This window comes from Diachasma alloeum, unplaced genomic scaffold (assembly GCF_001412515.2).
Source record: "Diachasma alloeum isolate Michigan unplaced genomic scaffold, Dall2.0 Dall_scaffold_00747, whole genome shotgun sequence".
Taxonomy (NCBI): domain Eukaryota; kingdom Metazoa; phylum Arthropoda; class Insecta; order Hymenoptera; family Braconidae; genus Diachasma; species Diachasma alloeum.
In genome coordinates, this window is record NW_021680877.1 from 75,764 (window position 1) to 100,490 (window position 24,727).

General features: G+C 35.2%; 4 protein-coding genes and 1 long non-coding RNA gene across 5 annotated transcripts; 4 read left to right on the forward strand and 1 right to left on the reverse strand.

Annotated features, from left to right (window-relative positions):
- The first annotated feature begins 101 nt into the window (after positions 1–101).
- Positions 102–1,152, forward strand: LOC107044477. Its single transcript, XR_001461345.1, has 2 exons — positions 102–315; positions 408–1,152. It is a non-coding gene; the product is annotated as an uncharacterized LOC107044477 (long non-coding RNA).
- A 5,913-nt stretch (positions 1,153–7,065) lies between these two features.
- On the forward strand, positions 7,066–9,107 carry LOC107044478. Its single transcript, XM_015266369.1, has 3 exons — positions 7,066–7,444; positions 7,559–7,681; positions 7,766–9,107. Exons 1-3 carry the CDS (start codon positions 7,231–7,233, stop codon positions 8,908–8,910), a joined length of 1,482 nt encoding a protein of 493 aa, XP_015121855.1. The 5' UTR covers positions 7,066–7,230; the 3' UTR covers positions 8,911–9,107.
- Positions 9,108–11,719: 2,612 nt separating this feature from the next.
- On the reverse strand, positions 11,720–17,370 carry LOC107044474. The gene is made up of 8 exons (XM_015266366.2): positions 17,120–17,370; positions 16,619–16,720; positions 15,225–15,342; positions 14,156–14,445; positions 13,980–14,049; positions 13,364–13,656; positions 13,039–13,277; positions 11,720–11,854 (listed from the first exon to the last, which is right to left on the reverse strand). Exons 1-8 carry the CDS (start codon positions 17,136–17,138, stop codon positions 11,720–11,722), a joined length of 1,266 nt encoding a protein of 421 aa, XP_015121852.1. The 5' UTR covers positions 17,139–17,370.
- Positions 17,371–17,492: 122 nt separating this feature from the next.
- Positions 17,493–18,305, forward strand: LOC107044483. Its single transcript, XM_015266373.1, has 4 exons — positions 17,493–17,707; positions 17,777–17,884; positions 17,972–18,083; positions 18,170–18,305. The coding sequence occupies exons 1-4, from the start codon at positions 17,563–17,565 to the stop codon at positions 18,189–18,191; spliced, it is 387 nt and encodes a 128-aa protein (XP_015121859.1). The 5' UTR covers positions 17,493–17,562; the 3' UTR covers positions 18,192–18,305.
- A 486-nt stretch (positions 18,306–18,791) lies between these two features.
- Positions 18,792–22,187, forward strand: LOC107044482. The gene is made up of 2 exons (XM_015266371.1): positions 18,792–20,283; positions 21,161–22,187. The coding sequence occupies exons 1-2, from the start codon at positions 19,132–19,134 to the stop codon at positions 21,209–21,211; spliced, it is 1,203 nt and encodes a 400-aa protein (XP_015121857.1). The 5' UTR covers positions 18,792–19,131; the 3' UTR covers positions 21,212–22,187.
- The last annotated feature ends 2,540 nt before the right edge of the window (positions 22,188–24,727 follow it).

The window sequence follows — 24,727 nt, forward strand, 5'->3', positions numbered from 1 at the left end:
CCAGGAGGCCGAACATTGGTTACGATAATGCGCCTGAAACCCGGTTTCAAATACCTCGAGGGCGCTAGTGTCACATCACTATTGGCTGCTTGGAGGGGATATATGGGACGGGTGGTAGGGCGCATACTGTTTTGCAAGCCAAGTTGTTAACATTCTTTATTCGAAATAGGCAAGAAAGAAATGCCTTCTATTGATTTACATAAATAAAGTTTGTAAATGAGTGATTAACCAGTGGCGTCTGAAATTAATGATGCATAGAAAATTATCATATTGGAGTGTGAATGTGAGAAACTGAATTCAAGGAGTTGAAAAGAGGTTAGTATATTCCCTGGCACTTTTACTACACGTATTTCATTAAATGATATAAATAATTCTGTTTGCTTTTAACCTTTTTTTTTGTTTTGTAGATTTCCAATCATGGATTATTGGATTACACGAGAATTTCAAAAGTACCGAACCATCTGCAGGGCCCAGTATATGGGAGTTAAATAGGTTAAAAGTCATCAATCAATTGTTTGTATATAAAAAATTTAAGAAACGAAAATTATTCATATTTTTCGTCCATCAATTGTATATAATTAATTTTTTAAAATTGCATATAGTGAAAATTTCAATTTAATTGTACACGGATAAAATTCAATAAGTTCATAGAATTATTAAGGAATTGTATATGATCAAATTGACAACAAATATGGAACATAATTACTCAATGCAATTTAATAATCAAATCCCAATAACATTTGAATATTTGCGAAAAAATTTGAAATTGGTGAAAAAACCAGATAATTGGGCTACTGTTGAATACAAGACATGCATAATATTCGTTCAAGTATTAGACAATTTGCAGGAAAAAATGAAACTGATTATCAATTGTAATTCAGAAATTGAAATATTGCGTAATAATCGGCCATTAAATTGGATAACATGTGAAAAAATCGAATCAATCGAACAGTTGTCTGGCATTATAGAAATTTTACATCGTATTTCATGTTTTTGATCAATCTATTTGAATTTATTTTCAAACGTAATGTTTAAGATAAAATAATGTTTGGTTAACATTGCATTCACAAGTATGAATAACTAACATGGAGTATAAAAAATGTAATCCAATACTTCTACGTTAAATAAATCCAAACATTGCTTTATTTCGTACCCCATGTTGTTTATTTCTCTTTTTATCACTTGCACTTCCCGAATTACAACCGGGGAATGAGCACACACTCCTCATACTGCCCTTTTACTTTNCACACTCCTCATACTGGCCTTTTACCTTATAATTTGACTTTTATTCCGTAATTAATTAATGTTATAATTCACATTACCCGTAAAACAAAAATGTAAACAATGAACGTGAACTGGGCTATGACATTTGAATGCATACATGTGATAGTGATTAGGAATCTACTAACACTAGCGCCGCCGCGGCCGCGACGTTGATGACCTTCCATTATGCTNAATTTGACTTTTATTCCGTAATTAATTAATGTTATAATTCACATTACCCGTAAAACAAAAATGTAAACAATGAACGTGAACTGGGCTATGACATTTGAATGCATACATGTGATAGTGATTAGGAATCTACTAACACTAGCGCCGCCGCGGCCGCGACGTTGATGACCTTCCATTATGCTGTTTCTTATCATCTTTGATTTTTGTTAATTTCAAAAATTAATGAATTATCGGTTCATCATACAAAGCGTTGGGATTAATGAAAGCTTAATCCAGCTCGGTGCCAGCTGAATATTTCAATGAGTGATTGACTATTTCTGAATTTCCGGGCTCACTAAATGAGGTTCTGATTATAATTATAATTGAAATTATATTCAGAATGCAGAACGATACTTATCAAATTGCTCACTACTCCGAACTGTGTAGTCTTCGCCTCCCTCTTTTATTTTCACTATCTAGATGAACCACTCAATTATTTGGCTGAAAAGATTCTTGTTCACAATTTTTTTTTACCATGCTATAAACTTAAACCTGATGGATCATCTGAAAATTTTTCAAATTTTCCATAGAATTCTGAAATTGTCGTGAATTGTTTCTTGGGTCAAGTAATCCCTTTATCGTAGCTTTGTGTGAAATATTTCATCTTTTCCCACCAATTATTGTCCCATCTTTCACTCAAAAATTCTTCAATATAAGAGAAATACCAGCAATTTTCTCTCAAAAAATAGCTTTTAATGAGTGCTCATAACAGGATTAGGACCAAGGCTAAAATTTTCATATCCCTACTTTTAATAGTTTCGGCTCTCCATTATCATCTCAGGTGAGATAAAGGGCTCCCTTTTCATATTTAACGCGCTATCGCGGCTGTGATGTTGGTGACCCTTTGATTACGCCTTTTTTCGTATCAGATTCAATACTTCCTCTTTCAATTTCTTGTTAGCGGTGAAATTTTTCTATTACAATGAATAACTTGCGCATGTACTTAAAATAAAGTAATTGTTTTCAGTATTCTAATATGAAATAATAGATTTTCCTATGCTCGGTGAATAACATTTTGATCGTACTTATAATCCGATTACTTCTCAAACATAATTCAGAAAGTTAATGGCTGGATTTCAATTTTCGGTGATACTCCGGTAGGAGGGCATGCTAACACTGTTATAAATATTTTAATCAGTTCTCTCGGTGATTTAAATCATCTGTTGTTCAAATCATCAATATGATTCCGTGCTTCAAATATTGCCACTTCATCTTTTCAGCACCAAATTGAAAATTGCAACTGAAAATGAAAGTTTGAAGTATGCTCCATCCTTTTTGTGAATCTGGAATTCATGTTAATAATTCAGATTATTTTTGGTGATCGGATCTGGCCTCCCCTGGGCCAATCAGAGCTCAGTATTCAATAACATGAAGTAGCTCTAGCTTTTGATAATTTCCCTGTGGCTTTTGATAATTTACCTCTAGCTCTGCAATTGTTTCTCTAACCAAATAACTGTCAAATATTATCCTGGAGTGAAAAAAGTCATGAAGGAAGTCAAAACGACCAGATCCGATTACCAAAAATAATCCACTGAATACCAGCCACTCGACCTCCAAAATTAATCGAACATTTCCCTCATGTTTTCCTGGGTATCAACGATCGGGATAGGTTTTGCACCAGAATTTTAATCTGCAAAAGATCTACTCGTTGCTACGCAACAAAACAATCGGGAAATATTCGATTATTTTGTGGAGGTCTCGTGGTATTACTACTGATAATATTACATAATATCTTGATTTCTGCTGTTATGAAATATTGAGTCACAGATTTTTATTCATAATAGAATCTCTTCATTTTTATATTATTATTACTATTCATTCAAAGTGAATTAATCATCATTTCCACTGTGTTACATTCATATCCTCCTGTAGTTCAACCTGAGAAAAGTCAGAAATTCGTGGCAAACGCAATATTAAGAAGTTTGAATCATTCTATTTGCCTTTGACTCAAATAATATGGGAAATTATGATAATTGGTTTATCAAACGAAAAGACAGAGTAATTAGGTTCCCTTTTTGTTAAAAAAAACTAAGTCACTTCAGAGTTTTCATTTTCATGCCGTTGAGAAAATAATGAATTCCATCAGATTTCTTTTCCCTCTCAAACTGAATCAAATGTCTCCTAAGAACTACTACTGAACTGCCCATAAAACTTAATTTTTTCATTTCAATAGTATCATTTCGATTTACTCATAATTATCAGGAAACATTTCGAAAATCTTGAGAAATAATAGAAAGTCGACTTTTCAGAGTAGACTAATGAATTGGATGAGTGAAAAAATCGCATTTTCCGGAGACCACGACCTTCCTTTATAAAAATAATTCCATAATAATCCAATTTTCTGGCCGTTTATCCAATATTTTTGGAAGTTTGCTCAAAAATAATGATTCATCATAGTCTTATTAAACTGAGTATTAAGATTAATGGACACAATGCTTATCGGGTCATCACCTGTTTAATTTCAATATTTCAATGAGTGATTCAATGATTCTTAATTTTTGTGCTCACTGAATGAAGTTCTAACTATGATTATAATAAAAATTCTATTCAGAGTGCGAAGCAGTAATTATTGAAGTTCACACAACCCAGAATTGTTTAGTGTTCGTCACCCCTTTTGTTCTCCTTTACACCTTTACCAAAGCATTTAATTATTTTTGCTGGAAAAATTATATGACAGATTCTGATGCTCCTTCGCTAATTCGGAGTATTTTCTCGTCATTCATGATCTTTTTCACAATTTTATTCGACGATGCCATGAACTTGAAACTTTGATGGATCATCTGAATTTTTGTCAAATCCTCCATGAAGTCCGGAAATTCTTGTGAATTTTGCTTGAAAAACTTGGGAAATTTTTGTGAAATTATATTCTCCGATTTTTCAAATTATGTTTTTCATTCCCATTTGAATCAATCAGAGTGCAGTAGGGTGTCACGTGACTACTTCATATCAATTTCATTTGGAAAATTCCACCTTTTCCTATCAATTGGTCTCCCATGGTTTAATAAAAAATTCTCTAACATTTGAGAGATACCGAAAATTTTCTCTAATTGTTGAACGACTCGTGGATTTTTTCGGGTTTTTTCAGAAAATCTCATAACTGTTATAAATTCTCTGGAAAACTTCCGAATCATTTTACATTCAGAAAAAGCCGACAATTCTCTGATTTTTTAGGGAACCTGTAAACTTCCTTAATGTTCTTATAATTCATCCCCTATTCATCCTATTAAAGGTGGATTTTAGAAAGAATTTGAAACACATCCTCTTTTATTTCTAAAAATCTTCTCTTAATAAGCACGCCTTAGAAATAGGATCTACTCAAAAATTTTCATATTCCTATCGGTCTTAACAGTTTCGGCTTTGCATTATTATTTCAGTCAGGCTGAAAGGCTCCTTTTTCATATTCGCTAGCGCCGATGCCCTTTCATTATGGCTTTTTTTATTTTTCCTTGTGTCTCTTTCAACAATTAATGATTCATTATCGTCTTATTATACTGAGTGTTAAGGTTAATGAAAATAATGTTTGTTGTTTGATTGCCTGTTTAATGTCAATATTTCAATAGGTGATTCACTAATTTTGAATTTCTGTGCTCTATGAATGACGTTCTAACTATAATTATAATCAAAATTCGATTCAGAGTACAAAACAATAATTAGTATATTTCTCTCAACTCAGAATTTTTTAATCTTCGCCGCCCCCTTTATTCCCTTTCACAACTTGACAATAGCATTCAATTATTTTTCTGGCAAAAATCATAAGACCGATTCTGATACTCTTCGACTAATTCGAAGTATCTTCTCATTCATGATTTTTGTCACAATTTTATTAGGTGATATATTATTTGAAACTTGAATCATTAATCATCTGAAATTTTTTCAAATTCTCCATAAAATTCCGAAATTCTTGTGAATTAACAAAAAAATGTTTTTCAAATTGTTGAGACAATCCGAGGAAATTTTCGAATTTTTAAAAATTATGTTCCTTCTCATTTCCATCAATCAGAGTGCAGTTGTTGGAAGCTCGGGACTCCTTCACATCAGTTTTATTTGGAAAATTCCACCTTTTCCTACTAATTGTTCTCTCATTGTTTATGCAAAAATTCTTTAAAATTTGAGAGATATCCAAAATTTCTTCCAATTTTCGAAGAATTCAGTTTTCTCGAATTTTTCCAGAAAACCTCATAATTGTTTTAAATTCTCCGGAAAACTGCCGAATCATCTTACATCCGGAAAAAACTGGCTCCCTCTGAATATCGTCATTTCATGTTTCCAGCGCCAAATTGCAAATAAAAACTTGAAATGACCGTGTGACTTTTGCTCCAACCTTTTTCGTGAATCTGACATTCATGTTAATGATTCAGAGGATATGACACAAATATCATCATTCTTGTTCTCTGCACTTTTTTAATTTGGATATGATTATTATCATTTTTTGAAGCGAAAAAATTGATCATGGTTTTCATTGTGTCGCATTCAAATTCTATAATCTCATAATTCTAGCTACTGATTCTAATCAACTTTGGAGAAAACCTTACTAAACGCAAGATTAGTAAAGTTGAATACTTCTATTTTTGATTTGGACAATTATAATTACTTTAGCATCCGAAACTATCCAGTAATTTTAGGTACAGAATATTCATATATTGAATGAGAATTTAAGGAACTTGAGAGTTTTTATCTCCATGCTGTTAAAAAATGTTGAATCGCAGTTAATTTCCAGTGAACTTTTACATTTCAAGACTTGTACCTCTCTAACTCTTAAAATTTACTATTAACTGTCCTTAAAATTTTAATCTTTTTTTTCAACAGTATAACTGCCATGTACTCATAATTATGAGCGAATATTTAAAAAATATATTTAAAAAAATGGAAAGTCGACTTTTCTCCTTTCGAAATGTCGATGCCATGCTTTTTTTATAAATAGGAGGATGTCCGGATGTATGCATGCGTGTGTGTGTGTGTGTGTGTGTATGTGACCGATCGTTTTTCGACGATAACTGAAAAAATGATTGTTTAAATGAATCTAACTATGATTTAAAATATTCTTCCCAATGCCACTATGACCAAGTTCGATCATGAGATTGATTGCATCATCTGTTGTTGAAAAAAATTATTTTGAAACCAATATTTTTGAGGCAATGCTGGCTGCCAACATTGAGGCGATATTGAATACAATAAATCATTGAATTCAATTGGAAAATCCACCATTATAGAAATTCCATGCGGAAGCGAATTGTTAATTTAGGAGTAAAAATATATTGACTATATTGTGACGAAAGGAATTAATCACTTCTATTTTATTCCACTCTTGACATTCAAGTTCATCTAAGTATCAATCATTTCAACTACCTTTCAATTTTTAACATCCATCACCAAAAAATAATTTCCCATTCCCCTCATTATAAACAAATCCATGTGTAGAAAATATGCATATACTATATGACGATAAACGTAATTTCCCACTTGTTTCATTCCATTTTTGGCTTTCAAGTTATCCAATTATCAATCATCATTCGAAAAGTTTTTCATTTCACATAGAGAATTCGATTTGTAATTTACGCGCGCTTCCCTGAACAGCGCCGTCGCGGTCGCTTTCGCGATGACAAAAGTGACATCAGCGTTGCAACCAAAAAAACGGGAGAATTTCGAAGTACTCTAAGGTGAAACAACCAACGTCATGTCTTAGCTTGTAGCTAACTTCATATCAAAATAAAAGTGTGCAACAGTTCCACTTGCAAAAAAATGAATTCAATTAATTATAAAAAAAATGATAGAAAAGTTTGCTGCGTGCCACATTGTAAAATAAAAGATAAATCTAATCTGAGTTTTCATTTGTTTCCATCTGATGTGGTTTCGCGAAATAAGTGGATGGAAATTTTAAAAATTGATAGGCCTCATGATCGAGAGATGAGAGTTTGCAGTCTGCATTTTTCCACTGATGATTACATCAAACGTGGTGAGTATTGATAATTATACGACATTGAGGTCATTTATAAATATGAGTATGGATTGGTCAATATTAAATATAAATGATAATATTATAACGTTCGAATATGAACATTGAATTAAGCTGCACTTGAGAGTTCTGAGCCGCATAGGAAAAGATTGAAAACTGGAGTATTACCATCATTCCATCAACCCGCAGTGAAAACAATAACAAATTTAAACAAAGACAGAGAACATCTTAACTATGGTATGAAAATGTATCCTTTTAAAAAAATTTAAATAATTTGGCATTCTTGTTATCAGTTTATAACTACTGCAACTTGATTCACAGAATTACATACAGAAGATTATCCAGAAAGAGGGGAACAATCGACGTGCGAAGCTAGTGTTGCTAACCAGTGTGTTTCTACTTCATGCGATGCAGATGTTCAGGTTGATGTCCAAGTCGTCAAGTTCGATGCAGCAATCCAATTGCACAGGATAACTCGTGATTTAGCAGTACAAGTGGGAAATAATATGTTGGATGCAATAACTCAAACTAGCATTCCACAAATGCACGTAGACAAGGGTATGCAAACAGATAGTTCATTGGTGGACGCAATTATTCAGAATGAGACAGATCTCAGTGGATTCACTGGTTTGACATTTTTTGCATTATTAACGTCTCTAGTAATCTGTGTCACAGAATTGAAAAAGACAATGGGTCAGAATCTAAATGATCGCCTTGATGTTAGAAAAAAAATACTCTTAACATTTATAAAATTGAAATGGAATCTATCATATGTTGCATTATCTGGGATTTTTAAAGTTTCACGACAAACCTGTAAAAATTATTTTAATTCCACTTTAAGAAATTTATCAGATGTTTTCTCACCGGTTGTAAGGTGGCCACAAAAAGAAGAAATACTAGAGAACATTCCGCGGTGCTTCCAAAAATACTACAGTACCAGAGTGGTTCTTGATTGTACAGAAATCCCTGTCGCAAAGTCAAAATGTTTAAAATGTCGTTTTATGACGTATTCACATTATAAAGGAACTCATACTGTCAAATTCATGATCGGGGTTACCCCCTCAGGGCTCATATCATTCTTGAGTAAATCTTTTGGTGGCCGAGCATCCGATAAACAAATTTTTTCAAAATCAGGAATCCTAGAATTAATGATCCCAAACGTTGACAGCGTGATGGTTGATAAAGGATTTTTGATAGACGTGGAATGTGCTCGGTATGGAGTTAAAATGATACGGCCCCCATTTTTGAGGAAAAATAAACAATTTACTAAGGCAGAAGCGGAAGCAACTGCACGAATAGCGGCTGCACGGGTGCATCTTCAAAGGACAATTCAGAGAATAAAAATATTCAAGATATTGCAAGGAATTCTTCCGCATCATTTAGTTAAGATTTCCAGTAAGATAATGACCGTCATCTGCGGAGTAACAAATCTGGGCAACCCAATTCTTGCTGAGGATAAGTTCTAATTAATTTTTGATGACCTCATCTTATCAAATATATTTAATGCCATAACAAATATATAATAACTCATTAATTCAGAGGAAAATATGAAATTTTCTATAGCTCAACATTAAATGTTTCTTAACTTTTTCAATTTTTTTTTCTGAATTTCTCCGTTTCGAAAATCTTGGTGAGATAATCTGTAAACTCATTTTGGACTTATATCCAGTTGTTCAATTTTATTCCCTTTATAAATGTATAAAACGGAAAAAATAAAGATTTTCAAAAGATGACCTACTTTCTCATCATTGAACTTCCAAACAAAAATTTGACATAATCTTTCCTTCATCACTGTATTAAATGATTGAATGACGTTTCAAAGGGTCGGAACCGCCGAAGAATTAAACCGCCAAAGGACCAAATGTCCCAAGGGTCAAACGACAGGAGGATCAAAGGGTTAGAAAAATCGAATGTCAGAAGGATCAACCGTCTGAAGGGTCAGACGTCCGAAGGGTTGAACGATAGAAGGATCAAACGTCCGAAGGGTCAAACGACAGGAGGATCAAACATTCGAAGGGTCAAACGTTTGATTCTGCTGACGTTTGAACCTCCGGGCGTTTGATCTTTTTACGTTTGAGCCTTTGGAGGTTTGGTCCTTCTGACATTCGATCCTCCTGACGTTTAATCCGTCCAACGGTTAACCTTGCGGACGTTGGATTCATCTGGAATTATATTCACGTTCTTAATCTGATACCAAAAAATATCGGAATGATTGAGATCAACCCTCCGAAGACGTCACATAAAAGCCGGCTAATATTCCTTCTTCATAATCTCAAGGTTATTCGAATATGAAAAACAGTTGATGATCTCCAGAACCTTAAGATTCTAAAGTTTAGAATAACAATCCCAAGAAGAGTACTTTGAGCTTCTCCTACATGTATATGGATGCTAAAGGATCGGTACTGACAATGATTTATAGGAATTGATACAAAAACAAACAAACAAAACATGCAGAAGACGACACCATACAATCATAATGCAGATAATATTCATTCACAATTCAGGCCGAAACTTCTATGAAAAATGTTTAAATAATTCTGGTAAAATATGACAAAAATAAACTTGTACCAATTTTTGACACAGTACCTTGGCATACTCTTCATTGAATGGGACTTGAACAACAACACAACTCTCATCGAATGAACTCCAAATAAAAAACTCACATTTACTTAAGTTTAAAAGGAACATTCCCAGTTGAATTTGTCCAAAGTACTTATGATTTGGTTTCAAATAGATTTTTCCTGTCTCAGAAATACCGATATAAGCTAATTTCTTAGATAACACTACATCCTTAGCTGACTTTTGTATCCCTTCTTTTGGACATTTAATTTCCAACAAACAATTATCACTCTGAATAATACCGTCAGCACTGTATCCCAGCCAGGGTATTCTGGGATGAATGAACAACCCCAATGTATGTACTTTTTTTTTTGTCCACTCTGCATATCTCTCACGACACTTCGGTTCAGTCAATGTTCCATGGCGGGTAGCGGCATTTCCCCGGAATGCTGAAAATACTTTATCTTTAATTTTTTTAGGCCAATCAGCCTTTCCACTTGCACCATATGTATGTAATTCATAACATGTGCTCCCTGTAATTCTCAATTGTCTTTCTCGTCTCCACATATCGTTCTCTTGTCCTATTGTTCTCATGCATATTTCAATTGACCTAGCTTCGGTTACGTTAATTTTATTCTCATAAAAAGTAAGCAGACTGTCGTTCAAAGTAGGAGTAGGTGGATCATAGGGTAGGGTGGTATGGATACGTTCCTTCAGGAAAGCTCTTATAGACTCGAGGGAAGCAGCTCGATTTTTTGAAGCAACATCAAAAGACCGTTTCGTTGCGCGTTGTTTTGAGAAATGGATCCCTGCTTCTGATTGTGGATGTGCTATTTGTATCAATGGCGATCACAAAAATCAGATATCAATAAATGTAGAAAGAAAAAAATTAAGAATTAATGAGAACCAAAAACCATACAATCGTACCTGTAATCAATGTATTGAAGAATAAATTACCCAGGTTGTGATCATTTTCTTTCTCAACTTCCTTCGTCTTCTGACAACAAAATTCTTCTATTGGAAGTATTTGATTATGAGGCAATTCAGCATTCGATTTTACTTTCCCCCATTGTTGTTTTAAGTCAGTACAGCTTAACTGTTCTAATTTATCAACTTGGACTCTGTAAATTAAATTTAAAAAAAAACGGAAAACTACATGCTCTGTTCTCATGACATGTTTTCTCATGAGTCAAAATGTAATAGCAAATGGAATAGCAAAAATAGCTTTAAAAAAAAACAAGCAAGGAAATTACAAGTTTTGAATACGGTGTGATCCATACCGATAAAGGTATAAAAGGGTCCCAAAAATATGTTTGCACTTTTCTCCCATGCCAGCTGGACAACTACATTTGCAGGTTATTTTTTTCTCAGAATTCTCAATTGAAATTCTGATATTAACTTCATGATAATTATTCCAATGAGATGATTGTCGACACGCAGACAAAATATCAACGTAATTAGGGCCATAGGTTTTTATACCACAAATAATTATATGCCCAGCTTGTAACACTTCCTCCCCTGCCTTAATGGGTCGCCTTGTATTCTGTAGTAAATCACCAATATCACAATACGTCAAATTCAATTTTGGATTTATATTCATATTGGGTAATTGAAAAAATTAATAGTTTTTGTTATAATTATAGAGAAGAAATTGATAACCTTGTACTTTCATACACCAGCGCCCAAACAGCTGGTAGGTCCCCCCATCGAGCAGTTTCATGAATCCTCACCAGAGGGCGAAAAATCGGTTTTGACATCGCGAATCAGGCGCATCGCCCATATGAGTTCGGCCTCCTGGTCTCTATTCTCCATGGTCAGTGTGAAGACATAACAGCTGATAGCTAACTCGCACTATAAAGGTTTTTTTCAATTCGCAATATTTACAAGCGGGAATGTGATTTAAAAAAAAGAAGAATAATGTGGCCCGGCCGCTCAACAGTTTTTTTCGCGAATTTTTAATTGTTTCGAGTTCAATCATTTATATACCAAGTGCATGTCCCCATCACCCATTGATCCACCATATCTAGATGATGGATTTCAGCGGGGTGTGGGGTGGAGGGAGTGTTGGTAACTCCATCCGGGCCTTAATGAAATAAAGTTAAATATAAATCATACGGAAGAAAAAAAAAAGCAACATGATCATTCGGAAGCATATTGCTAATTTATTAGCAAAAAAAGCTATACTGTATGCTATACATCGGCAATTTCCCCCTTGTTTTTTTATCATTTAGAAGTAAATTACCAGTATTCTATTATTTACCACAGAAAATCGCGATTCTTAGTTAATGACCAAACCCTGAATACGTTCAACGAGTACTGAACTGTGCTTTTTGAAGTGAAACTTCTTTGCCGGGGGTATGAAATTTTCGGAGCGTTACGAAAATTCCGATCCCGTGAGGGGAATCGGTCGAAGTGTGGTGGGGAGAACAGCAAGACAGGGGAGTCTGCCTAGGGATGGGCGAGGTTTGAAAAAAAAATCGATTTAAAAAAAATCGATGTTTTGAAAAACATCGATGTTATACGTCGATTTTTTTTAAAAACATCGATTATTTTAAAAAACCGATGTTTTTTCTCATAGAACGTAAAAAAAACGAAAATTTTCATTTAATTTTGTATTTATTGTATTTATTAATAGAATCAACATATTTGTAGATTGAATTATTGGATGATTTGTGGGAAAACAAAATGGTGAATCATTTTTCATTTTTTTCCCATTACTTGTTTACCTTATTTTTTCTTACCGAATGCTAATCATTAGCGTTTTGTCTCTGGAATTGAACTCCATTGAATCTCCATCACATTTCTAGAAATATATTCTTCATTAATTTTTGAATCCCAGCTTTTAATTCTCTTACTTGACTAAGCTTCTTCCCGCGGTCCCCACGAAGCGTGCGACTCACCTCTCCCCATTCCCGCGCCGAGAAAACAAGTAGAAACAATAATCAGGTTGGAGGGTTAAGGGGATGGAAAATAAGTGGAGAACGAGACGAGAAACATAGAATTTTAAATCGCAAGAAAAATCNATGAATTGTTACGCCAAGGTAACTAGTGTTTCCAATGTCGGTCCAATTGTCACACGTGAGTGTGTACGATTGAGCTCGTGACAGAACCTCCTTAAATGGTTGTTTCAAAACTTCATATCGAGCTTGAATTTTTGCCAACACCGTCATGAATACTTTGAAGGCCTCGTTCTCGACGATTGAAAGGGGCAATTTCGCCACACATATCAAATAGAGAAGAACCATGGTAATTCGATTGGCGTTTTCTCCACGATCTGTAATTGAATTCAGAGTATAAGCGATGAAGGAATAGTTTATAAATGAGATCGAAAGATAGGAATAAGAATGATGAATAACAAACCTGCATAAGAATTCTGACGTGAAAATGCATTGGTGATGGTAGGTAGATTATGTGGAAACCAAGATTCATTCTTTCCGGTGGAGGGCGACTCATCAGAGAGTTTATCAGGGGACAAATGAATTTTCCGTTTCTTGGATTTCGGTAGTATCACAAAATCAGAATGTTTGCGCTCGAGATGTTGCAACATATTGCTGGTATTCTTATCATGTTTATAAATTCTGCCACAGTGCTGACATTTTGCTGTCAACTTATCTACGTTCTTGAAATGTTTCCAAACCAGACTGCTCTGTTTTCTAAATAACAAAACATAAAACTTATGAGAAATTCGAATCACGACTTCAAAAATATCCGTTTTCCAATGACTAAAAAATGAGGGGGCAAGTAAGAGAGCTGGAGCTTAGAGCTGATAAATAACCCTACAGCAGGACTATAAAATGATTAATATAAACAAATCAAGCATCAAAACTTTGTACTTGATACAAGATTTGAGTCGGCCAGGTAAAATGTTCAGGGATAATTATCGATAAATTATAACACAGCACATTATCTCAGTGAGGGTCAGTTTCAGGAGGAGAAGCAAGAGAATTAAATTTTTACATGAATGGAGGAAAATTACCCTTTCGGTCCAATCACCGGTGTAGAAGTGGAGACAGCTGATTTCTTCTGAAGTTTGATTGCGCCATCGGCTGAGGAAGAATTTTCTTTTATTTTCTTGCATAAATTATGGAAATTGATGGGGATGATCATTGTGAGTGAATCAGGTGATGACAAAGGAAGTATCATTATACTTACATCTTTCACTTGGGTCTCTGGCCTCATTAGTAGGATATTGAAATTTTCGCAGCTTCTCTTTGGTACTGTTTGAGCTGTTGGCATGTTGTGAAGAAGAGTCGGAATCAAAGTGGATAGAATTTCTATCCGGTTTATCACTTTCATCGGTAGCAGGTACAGTGTTCGACGTAGAGGCCTGTATATTTGTGTTGCTCTGTCTTATTGGTGACGTGCCTGGTGCTTGATCGATTGAATCTCCTCCCAACGCCTCATTGTGTAAGTCATCCGATGCATGATTACACTGTTCCTCGCTGGAAATTTCCACATTTTTAGAATCTCTCAGTGGCTATGTCACATAACCATTGAAGAAAAAATTTCAAACCAATTATTTTTCGGGTGAAACGACTGTTCAGAAAAATCCAAATATTCATGCCTTTCATAACCAGATTAAACAAGCCCCAGCAATTCGGTTTTTTAAAAAATAGTCGTTGCACCTTAAAAGATATTTGGATTGAAATTTTGCCTCTTATGTACATGTGACAGCCAGGTGTTCTTATTTTCTATATAGGGGAGGGTGGATTAAAATGGACACTTTTTTTTATTTAAACTGGTGTACTGGCAATTATCACCATGAAATGCCTTTCTTGGACTACAGGATGACGATCTAAAATGACAAACGCGTTGATCAAAGTCATTTAATTATTATCAGAGTGAATATAAAACTAATAGCTACGAAAACATTCATTTTTTAAATGGTTCAACAATGCAATAACTTTAGCTTAAAAAATACAGTTGAAACACATGTAAATCGAATTTTAAAACCCCATTTGCAGATGCTCAATCATTGGTGAATTTTTTACGTTATTGACAGTTTCGCGTTATTCGAGAGCCTTGCTTGTCGGCCTGTTAATTAACTAATAGCTAAATATTTAATTTACTTATTTATGTGTATTGAGACGTAGAGAAATTTCAAAAATAAAAAAGAAAACAATTTTTTGGAGGTGTCCATTTTACCCCACCCTCTCCTAAACATTGATAATATTAAATAATCAAACGATATCTCGCGTTATACGATGAATTATCAACTTACAAATTAATTCCCCCATCAGTGCTCATGTGGATACAGTCAATCCTTCCATCTTCACCTAAAGGTATATCTCCCCTTGCGATCAGCTCCATGCAGAATTTCTCTGCTGCCTCTTTATTCTCTGTAAGATGATAATTATAACACTCCTTTTCCTTGTCAAGTTTCGAATTATTTAATGCTTCGTGTAAAACGATGTTTTCTTTATCAGATATCCACGTGTTCGTTTAGCCAGTTAAAAACAGAAATAATTGCAAGGAAAAAAACATTATATGTTCTGAGAAAGTTTTCTGTTTTTGGGATACGAAACATGGGTGTTTCAAAAAAGTTTTCTTTCAGAATATCAAAATAAGGAATGCATGGTTTTTTCCATGCAATTATTATTTTTTTTTTCAATCAACTAAACGACCACGTAGGAATCTGATGAAGAAAATATTGTTTTAAATGAACATACATTAAATGACTCGAAACTTAACAAGAATAAAAGCGTCATTATAATTTTGTAGATATTTATGTGTCNAGTTTATCTTTGCCCTACTGATAAAAATGGCATCATCAGACGATTCCTACGATAGTGAAAGTGAATGTGAAGCAGAGCCAGAAAGAAATATTGATGGGGAAGCCAAAGATATCCAAGAAAATCTACTGCCACAAAAGTCATGCAAAAGATACAAACTTTGTTATGACAAGTTCATTGCATGGGCAATGAAAAATCAGGTTAAGGAATTCACAGAAAATGTTTTTCTCGTCTATTTTAATGAACAATCAAAAAGACTGAAGCCTTCAACTCTGTGGGGAGAATGGTCAATGCTGAAAAGTGTCATGATTCTTTATCACAACATTAACCTCAAAGTATTCGACAAACTCAAAGCTTTCATGAAGAAACAATCCAGGGGATTTAAGCCAAAAAAATCCAAGATTTTTTTGTGGAATCATATACAGACGTATACAGACGTATACAGACATATACAGAACGACACCTAACCTCACTTTCCAATGGAGCATTATTTTCAGTTTTAGCATTTTCTCGATGAATTTCTTACGAACTTTCGGTGTAAAGGTATGGTGAAAAATAGTATGCAATACACGGGCAAAAAGTTGGCCACGTCATCCCGCGTGATTGCCACCCTCGCTTCGCTCGGGTGGCAAACACACGCGGGATGCTATGGCCAACTTTCGGCCCTTGTATAGCAATATACTATTTTTTTAAATCGTGGATATTCGTNGCAATTATTATTTTTTTTTTCAATCAACTAAACGACCACGTAGGAATCTGATGAAGAAAATATTGTTTTAAATCAACATACATTAATTGACTCGAAACTTAACAAGAATAAAAGCGTCATTATAATTTTGTAGATATTTATGTGTTAAATGTTATTCTCAATATTTAAACTAACGTCTTATCTTCAGATACGTTCGATAGTCAATTCCATTAATGACATATGGCTCCCCTTTGTTCAAGGTGAAAAAAACTGTGAACAATCTTTCAGAAGTTCGTGCTAAAAAAGAAAAAAAACATTGAGGGATAAAATTCATTATGACGCTTTTTTTCCCTGTCAAGTTTCGAATTATTTAATGCTTACTCGTTTGGAACGATATTTTCTCTATCCGAATTCTGCGTGTTCTTTTTGTTAGTTAAAAAAAAAATGCGCGTAAAAAAACATATGTTCTGAGAAAAATATTTGTTTTTCGGGGGTACAAAATATGGATGTTTTTAAAAAAATTTTATAAATAAAACATCGTTCTAAACGAACGCGTATTCAATTATTCGAATCTTAACGAGAAAAAAAAGCGTCATTAAAGTTTGAGGTTATTTCAACCGGTGGAGATATTGTTTAATTCAATGCTCCAGTAAATCATTTAAGTCCATAATCAAATGCATAAAATACATCACTTACCAGCTTTTTCACAGTCCATGCTGTGAAAATTTGAAATCTTCTTTTCTTTTAACTAATAATTTGATGAAAACTGAAAATACATCGGTTTTTTTTAAAAGGTGTGTAGTGTTTTCCAAGAGGATTGGTTATAACGTTTTTCACCATCCCTACACCGAAAGTTCGAACTTTCGGCCTCTAGTGGGGCTGTCGAAAGTACGGAGTACTCTCCCGCCTCGTAGCAGGGCGAAAGTAAGAAACAGGCTACGAAAGAAGCCTACGCGCAAAAAAAAATGCGTGCTGCGGTCGTTTGTCGACGCGCAAGTGCACATATTAATATCTGCGCATGCGTCTCCCATACTTCGGTGTCCAAGGGACAATAACGTTTACNGTCGAACTGTGCGAGGAACCCTAACGATGCAGGGTCCCTAGAGTAGCCGCCATCTTCACCAGAATTATTTGGATCAATGAGATTGGTCTTCACTTTTGTTGGAGGTCTCGAAGTTCTCGCGAGAAATAATTTCCAACCTCCAAAGTTACCCTCGTGTTTTCTTTCAATAGTTATAATGGAAAAAATGGAGAAGGCACTCATGGACGACCTCATAATAACAGGTATGTATATTAAACATTCTCCTTCGAAGTACTTTTATGATCGTGACACTTTTAATTTCGTAATTTCAGAACATGCTCAAAGCTCGAGGAGGAAGTTTTCCATTTACCTGCAAATAAACATGCAGGATCCATTTCGTATTGATGGGTTAAGCTTGAATCTCTATCTACGTCTGTCGAGTATGTTTTTTTCTGCTAAATATTAGTGAATATAATAAGTAAAAATAAAACGTATTTGAAATTATCTAATTTGCAAAATAATTCCAGGGGAGAATGGATTTGTTACAACATTTGTGCATAATCTGATCGACAGCGGGCGTGCGCACAACCAAGATGACAACATCGAATTGTTCTATCGATCAGCGGACGGAATTTTTTAGTGAGTAATAACAAATAGTATCTGAATTAAATTTTTAAATAATCTATCACGTTTTTTATAAATTTTTTTTTAACTCACTCGTCTAGCGAACCTGTGGAGTTGAATTGATGTGAACTGGAGAAGAAAAACCATAATTAAAATGATCTCATTATCTCATTTATCTCTATGAATCTCTACCTATAATAAATGAATACCATAAATAAATGAAAATTTTCTATCGTATTTATTGCATTTATTATTCTATTTTTTCGACGTTTTTTAATCGTTTTATGCTCAAAAATCCATTTCCTTCTAATCTAGAAATTCTATGATGAACGGTAGCCCACAGGCGGCATTGTTAATATTCAAATATTAAATATTTAATTAAAAAAATTAACGGGATTTGTTTAATTAATGGCTTCAAAAACATCGATGTTTGGGAGAAAACATCGAAAAATCGATTAACCGGCTGTTGGAAACATCGAATGAAAAACATCGATGTCTTCGACAGAAAAATCGATGTTGTCGATTAATCGAAAAACATCGCCCATCCCTAAGTCTGCCTCGGCAGCAGCTCCACTCTGACGCATACTGTAGTGGTCGTTGTGAGCGCCGCGAGGGGGGGGGGCAAGTGGCGTAACAGTTGCTTGTTGCCACATTAAACGGCAGCGAGAAGAATATGGAATAGCGCGGGGGGGGGGGCGGTTGGAATGACGCGTTAGTGCCCAACAAAGTAGACGGCCGAGAGAAGAGTAGGGAAAGCCAGGGTGGGGGAGCGGCGGCTGGAATGACGCGTTAGTTCCCAGCAGTACGAATAAAGCACGTGGGTTTTTGTAACGCGGGTTGTGTTTGTTGGCTCCACAGTTTTCGTAACGCCATCTATTAAACTTACTTTTGTGGTGATATTGTGATTGATTTTAAAAAATTTTTGTTCATCTTGAACATAGTGTTGGACTAGTGAAGGGCTTAACAGGTGCTATTATTTTTATCGTGGACATTGAGTTTTCTATACTCATTTTCGACATTTTATACACACCAATAAATCGTGCGATCATGTACCGTGTACATAATGGCTAAAACGAAGTCGAAAAAAGAAGTGGATAAGGCGTATTATCAAAGACAACGTGGAAATAAACCACCAAAACAAGCGCGAAAAAGTGCAAATAAACGGATGCGAGAGTACAGGGCGCGAAAGAAGGCGTTATTGACTGCAGCCCAGGCAGGTGTATCAATTCCGGGTTCTGCAATACCGGCTGCGGTGGCAGAATCATCAGAAACAATTGAACCACCATCGACGAGTGATGAACCCGATTTAACAGAGCGAATTTTGGCGTATAGTGACTTTGCAGCTCATGACAGTGTACGAAAAGAATTCAAGAAACAGTTTCTAGACAATACTTTCGGTGAAGCGTGTAATATTTGTGATCGATTATGGTTCAAAAACGATTTGAAAACGATAGAAGAGCCACATCGCGAATTATTACAGAGCGACTTTCCCCAGATTGACATTAATCATTTTAAAGCGTGTAAGACTTGTTTGTCTTCATTGAACCGAAACAAAATACCAACATTTTCAACATCAAATGGATTCAAATATCCCCCTAAACCAGCAAATTTACCAGAATTAGACTTAATATCCGAAAGACTTATTTCGCCCAGAATTCCTTTCATGCAAATCAGAAGACTGCGACACATGAGCGGCCAGTACGGGATTCTCGGACAGGTGATCAATGTTCCTGTGGACGTCAATCTCATGGTGAACGCACTACCACGGGATGTTAGCGATGATTACTGCATCAACGTGCACATCAAACGTAAACAGATCCATAAATCGAGTTATTTAACCAGTCTCATAAACAAGAGAAATATAAAAGCCTGGTTGCAGTATCTCTGCAATAATCCTCTGTACAAATTCTACAACATAACGATTAAAGAAGATTTTTTCAATTACATGGCAAATGAGCAAATTCCCATTGACGAAATCAGTGAAAATATGACGATTGAAGACTGCCTCACTGCTCAACAACAAACATTGCTATGGAACGAAGAAAAATATTTGCAAATCGCACCAGGAGAAAAAAACGTGCCTCATAGTTTACTCTTTGATGAACATGCTGAAGAATTGTCATTTCCAGCGATTTATCTCGGACATTTCAGAGTTTTTAAAGAAGAAATACATGTTACACCGTTCATGATGGCCACCAGCGAGCTAAACAACCAGGTCGGGTACGACGATTGATGCTGTATTCAGCCGAAATTTGAAGAAAATCGAATCACAAACATTTGTGTCTTATTTTAGTTATCACAAACCAATAGTAACAATCATAGAGTCCGATAATCAACAAGCAGATACGGATATCGAAACATAAAAATCAGAGTAGAGTTGCCATAAATCAGAATAATTATTTGAGAATCCAGTTCACAAGTTTGTACACGCCATATTCGAAAAGAACTCAATTATTAATAATAAACCTTCTAGACTCGTGAACATATAAATTTGCCAATTAATCGCTGATTGGAATTGATTGATGGAATTCCCATAAAAAATTTTATGTAATCACCCATTCTTGAAAAATATATTTCCATAAAAATGAATCCTAAACTACCTTTTTTTTATTCAAATACCTACGTCCTATACTTATTTTTTGAAAATGACACTAAACCAACATAAAAAATTGATTGAGTCGGTTGTGGATCATTTTCATTCCTTTTTTCAATTAACTTTCCGATAAAAACCGCTACAAGGAAATATACATCCTCATATACACCCAGGAAGTTTCACTTCTGTCGTGTGTCTTCAGAACACACCCTTGATTTTTTTTATTTCCAAGTAAAAGAAAATACGTTTTGTCATTCCGACCGGATTTATTAATAAATTGCTAATAACAAAAAAACTGACTGGAGTTTGACTCGGAATTCTCGATATTCTGATTAAGCGGGTTAACAACCAGGGAATCCAATAGATAAATTTCATCGAACTAAAATGTACGCAAAACCCCTCCGCCCTACCTTACGGACTAATATGAGATCAGGAGAAATCACGATCTTATAAACAGAAAGACTCAATAATTGCTGAATATTCTTTTTTTATTTTCCAGAAAAGAGACGACTCGCGAAAAAACAATGTGACGACGCTTGGGAAGGTATAATAACGCCAAAATGATGACTAAAAATTATCCTTAAGGAGATAATGAATCTAGATATCGTAAAATTGTGCCTTACTCATCTAATTCTTCTTATCGATAACAAAATAATATCGAAAAGAGAGGCTGAAAGAATTACTTTCTTTCTTTCTTTCACGGGAATGGGTTTTTCTCACCAAAAAATAGATGAGTGTGGCATGAGATAACTAGTGTCAATGTTGTTTATCGTTATCTGTCTAAACTATTCAGATATTTTTTTCTTTCGTAAAAAGCGCAAGCAAATGATATCCGCCCCGTTGTACGTATTACTACAAATAATCATGGAAACTTCACAGAGGGTAAAATGAAATTTTTGAAATAGTTAATTGTTGCTGTTGAATGGAACGCCTAAGAACCGTAAATGTTATTGAATCGGGTGATGCAATTGAATTTTCTTGATTAGCAATTTATGGTGAGCAAAAACTGCCTCTAATTCATTATTACGACAATAAACCTGAAGTATGAAGAGAAAAATTTACGAAAATAAATTATGAATCTGTTGCTAAGAAAAAGGAAATAAAATAAACAACGACGTGGCGTTAATTTTTATAATGAAAAAGAAATCCTAAGTATACAAATGTGCCACGTCAAATTCAGATTTTGAAAATTGAGTGTAATTTTAAAGAATAATTCGATAATCTTACGTCAGTTCATCTTCTGAATTTGTGTAAATTTTTTAAATTCATAACGCACAATCAGGAATTATACATGTCCTTCGTTGAACCGCAAAAGACAAATACCCATGATATTTTTGTGTAATAAAAATTGTTACACAGAGAATTTTCAGAAGAAATGATTAATTAGTGAAATAAAGAAATATATATTCTCCAGTACCTAGTCATAATGAGACGAAAAACAATGTTATAATTGACGTTAATTAGGTAACAAGAGTGGGAGATGGAGAAAAAGTTAATGAAGCAATAAACATATTTTATGTACTGTAGATGCGTCGCAATTTATTTCTACCTCAATATTGTACCAATAGAACACTTCAGTAAATTCTTAAATGCAACGGAAAAAATAATAAAGTAGATTTATAAGTGTTTAAACAGTTCAAGTTGAACTCGAAATCTTTCACAATTATAAATTTATCTTGGAAACGATGGATTTTCAAGACTAAATGTCAAGACTCGTTTTTATAACCATACTACAGTCGAGCTCCCCACGGCTTAAGGGGTCTCCTCAGTAATTTTCGCCACAAAACGACAATGTGCTAGCGAATTGAATATGTAATATAATAATCAAAAATGGTAAAAGGAAAATTGTAAAAAAACTCTGAGTAGTTTTATCGTTTCATTCGTTTTCAATTAATCATTCGAATTTCTGCTTATACATTGGCTTTAAGAACGAAATTTTGTCCCTTACCCTTCACCCTGTTGACAATGTGCTAGCCAACAAAGGAAGCTATATTAATTTATATTAAATTCTCAAAAATAAGGGAATGAAGTCTCATCGAGTTTTGCCAGTAATTTGTTGAATAAATTAACGATAAAAAAAACTGGCGTCAGGTCTGTCACTATCCAACGCACGCCATGTTTGATGTTTCGTCTCTCTCGAAAATAACCTCACTAACTTAACCATTTTACGCTTCACTCATTCGCGCGCCTATCCCCGTTTTGCGCTACTGAGGAAACCCCTTAAGCTCCCACCGCTAAATTCATCTCATGGCTTACGCATTGTGACTCCGCAAGCTTAAGTTTCCCTCGTCTTCTATGTCCCCACTACATGGCCAAGTCATGCGCAGACTNAGTCTCATCGAGTTTTGCCAGTAATTTGTTGAATAAATTAACGATAAAAAAAACTGGCGTCAGGTCTGTCACTATCCAACGCACGCCATGTTTGATGTTTCGTCTCTCTCGAAAATAACCTCACTAACTTAACCATTTTACGCTTCACTCATTCGCGCGCCTATCCCCGTTTTGCGCTACTGAGGAAACCCCTTAAGCTCCCACCGCTAAATTCATCTCATGGCTTACGCATTGTGACTCCGCAAGCTTAAGTTTCCCTCGTCTTCTATGTCCCCACTACATGGCCAAGTCATGCGCAGACTTCAGGGGGCCTATTCTCGAAATAGTTCCGTGCACGGAAGTGGCTTCGTAGACGAATTGCGTATAGGAATCATATAGGCGTTCCGTCAACGGAGTCGATTCCACGCACGAAAATATTTCGAGAATAGGCCCCCAATTGACAGACTAATGTCAGATCGTTACGCAGCCCACTGCGCAGCCGATTTTCTGATATTGCGCAAGCGTCTCATTCATGAGTTAGGAGTGGGAGAAGACTTAAGCCAAGAGGAGCCTCCAAAATTGGCTCGGTCCCAAGCACCTAAGGATATCCAAGTAGTTCAGGCAATTTTTTCTGGGGGAAATCCCCTTCCGAGTTTATAGACTAGACCAAGAGTATTTTTTAGGCACAGTATAAACTTTAGTTTCCGAACATATTTTCGAGAAAACGATTTTTGAAAGAATGAAATTTAACACATTGCGTCCATAAGAGCTGTATGCTCCCACCTTCAATCCAATAGTTCATAGTTTTCAAGCGTTTTCTCATACACATAACCGTATATGGCTTTATTCGTTATACTCCCTAGTTTTTTTTGCGATATTAAAAAACATAAGTTTCTGGACAGATAATTGCAAACAATCAAATTAAAAGCTTCTTGATTGGTACACGTCCATATTAGGTGGTTTGAATCCGCGCGTTCCTGACGTCTGGCAACGGTCTGCGCAAGTGACTACTCGGATCGAATTTACGAGGTTATATGCAGGGTTGGGTCGTTCACTAAAAATCGGAGTTTCCTACAGTACATAGTAGAATACTGGTAATTTACCTCTAAATGGTAGAAAAAGTAAATAACAGTAACCCTCGCGACTGAATTTCACGAGGGATTATACCTTGCGAGGGTTAATCGTCACGAGGGCCATATCTTGCAAGAGTCAAATATCACGAGGGTCATACTTAGCAAGCATCAAACGCCATGAGGGTCATATTTTGCAAAGATCATGCCTCGGGAGGGTCAAATGTGGCACAGGTCATATCTCGCAAGTTTCCTGCCTCGTGGGGGTCAAATGTCGCAACGGTTATACCTCACAAGGAGCCAACGTTGCAAGGTTTAGAGATCGCAAGGGTTATACCTCGCGAGGATCATGTCTCCCGTTAGATCCTTGAGGATTTTACCTCCTGCTCCTTTGGTTTGAGTCTCATAATCGTTGGACCATTGTGATTGTCTTTCCTGTCTTCCCGGTTAACGCATGTTGTCGTTTGACCTTTGGGAATGTCCTCTGCTTACCTCTGTTGTTTAACCATTACCATATTTGACCCTCGTGAGGTATAACCCTTGCATGCTTGATCTTCGCGAGGTATAACCATTGCGATGTTTGACCCTTGCAACCCTATCAATGGGGTTATTCTCGCGCCAGAACAATTGTTCTAAAACCTTGGTAAATTACTGGTTTTTTTACATGTAGAAAACTTGGTAAAATA

Bases quoted from the DNA above. Each gene is read 5' to 3' on its own strand.
- LOC107044474 (XM_015266366.2), bottom strand. The intron at 14,446-15,224 runs GTAAGTTGATAA...GGAAATTTCCAG, and splicing joins ACTGATGGGGGAATTAATTT to CGAGGAACAGTGTAATCATG. The intron at 13,278-13,363 runs GTTTGTTATTCA...ATTCAATTACAG, and splicing joins ACGTCAGAATTCTTATGCAG to ATCGTGGAGAAAACGCCAAT.
- LOC107044478 (XM_015266369.1), top strand. From the start codon at position 7,231: ATGAATTCAATTAATTATAAAAAAAATGATAGAAAAGTTTGCTGCGTG. The intron at 7,445-7,558 runs GTGAGTATTGAT...CATTGAATTAAG, and splicing joins TGATGATTACATCAAACGTG to CTGCACTTGAGAGTTCTGAG. The intron at 7,682-7,765 runs GTATGAAAATGT...CTTGATTCACAG, and splicing joins CAGAGAACATCTTAACTATG to AATTACATACAGAAGATTAT.
- LOC107044483 (XM_015266373.1), top strand. From the start codon at position 17,563: ATGAGATTGGTCTTCACTTTTGTTGGAGGTCTCGAAGTTCTCGCGAGA. The intron at 17,708-17,776 runs GTATGTATATTA...TCGTAATTTCAG, and splicing joins GGACGACCTCATAATAACAG to AACATGCTCAAAGCTCGAGG. The intron at 17,885-17,971 runs GTATGTTTTTTT...AAATAATTCCAG, and splicing joins TCTCTATCTACGTCTGTCGA to GGGAGAATGGATTTGTTACA.
- LOC107044482 (XM_015266371.1), top strand. From the start codon at position 19,132: ATGGCTAAAACGAAGTCGAAAAAAGAAGTGGATAAGGCGTATTATCAA. The intron at 20,284-21,160 runs GTCGGGTACGAC...TTTATTTTCCAG, and splicing joins CCAGCGAGCTAAACAACCAG to AAAAGAGACGACTCGCGAAA.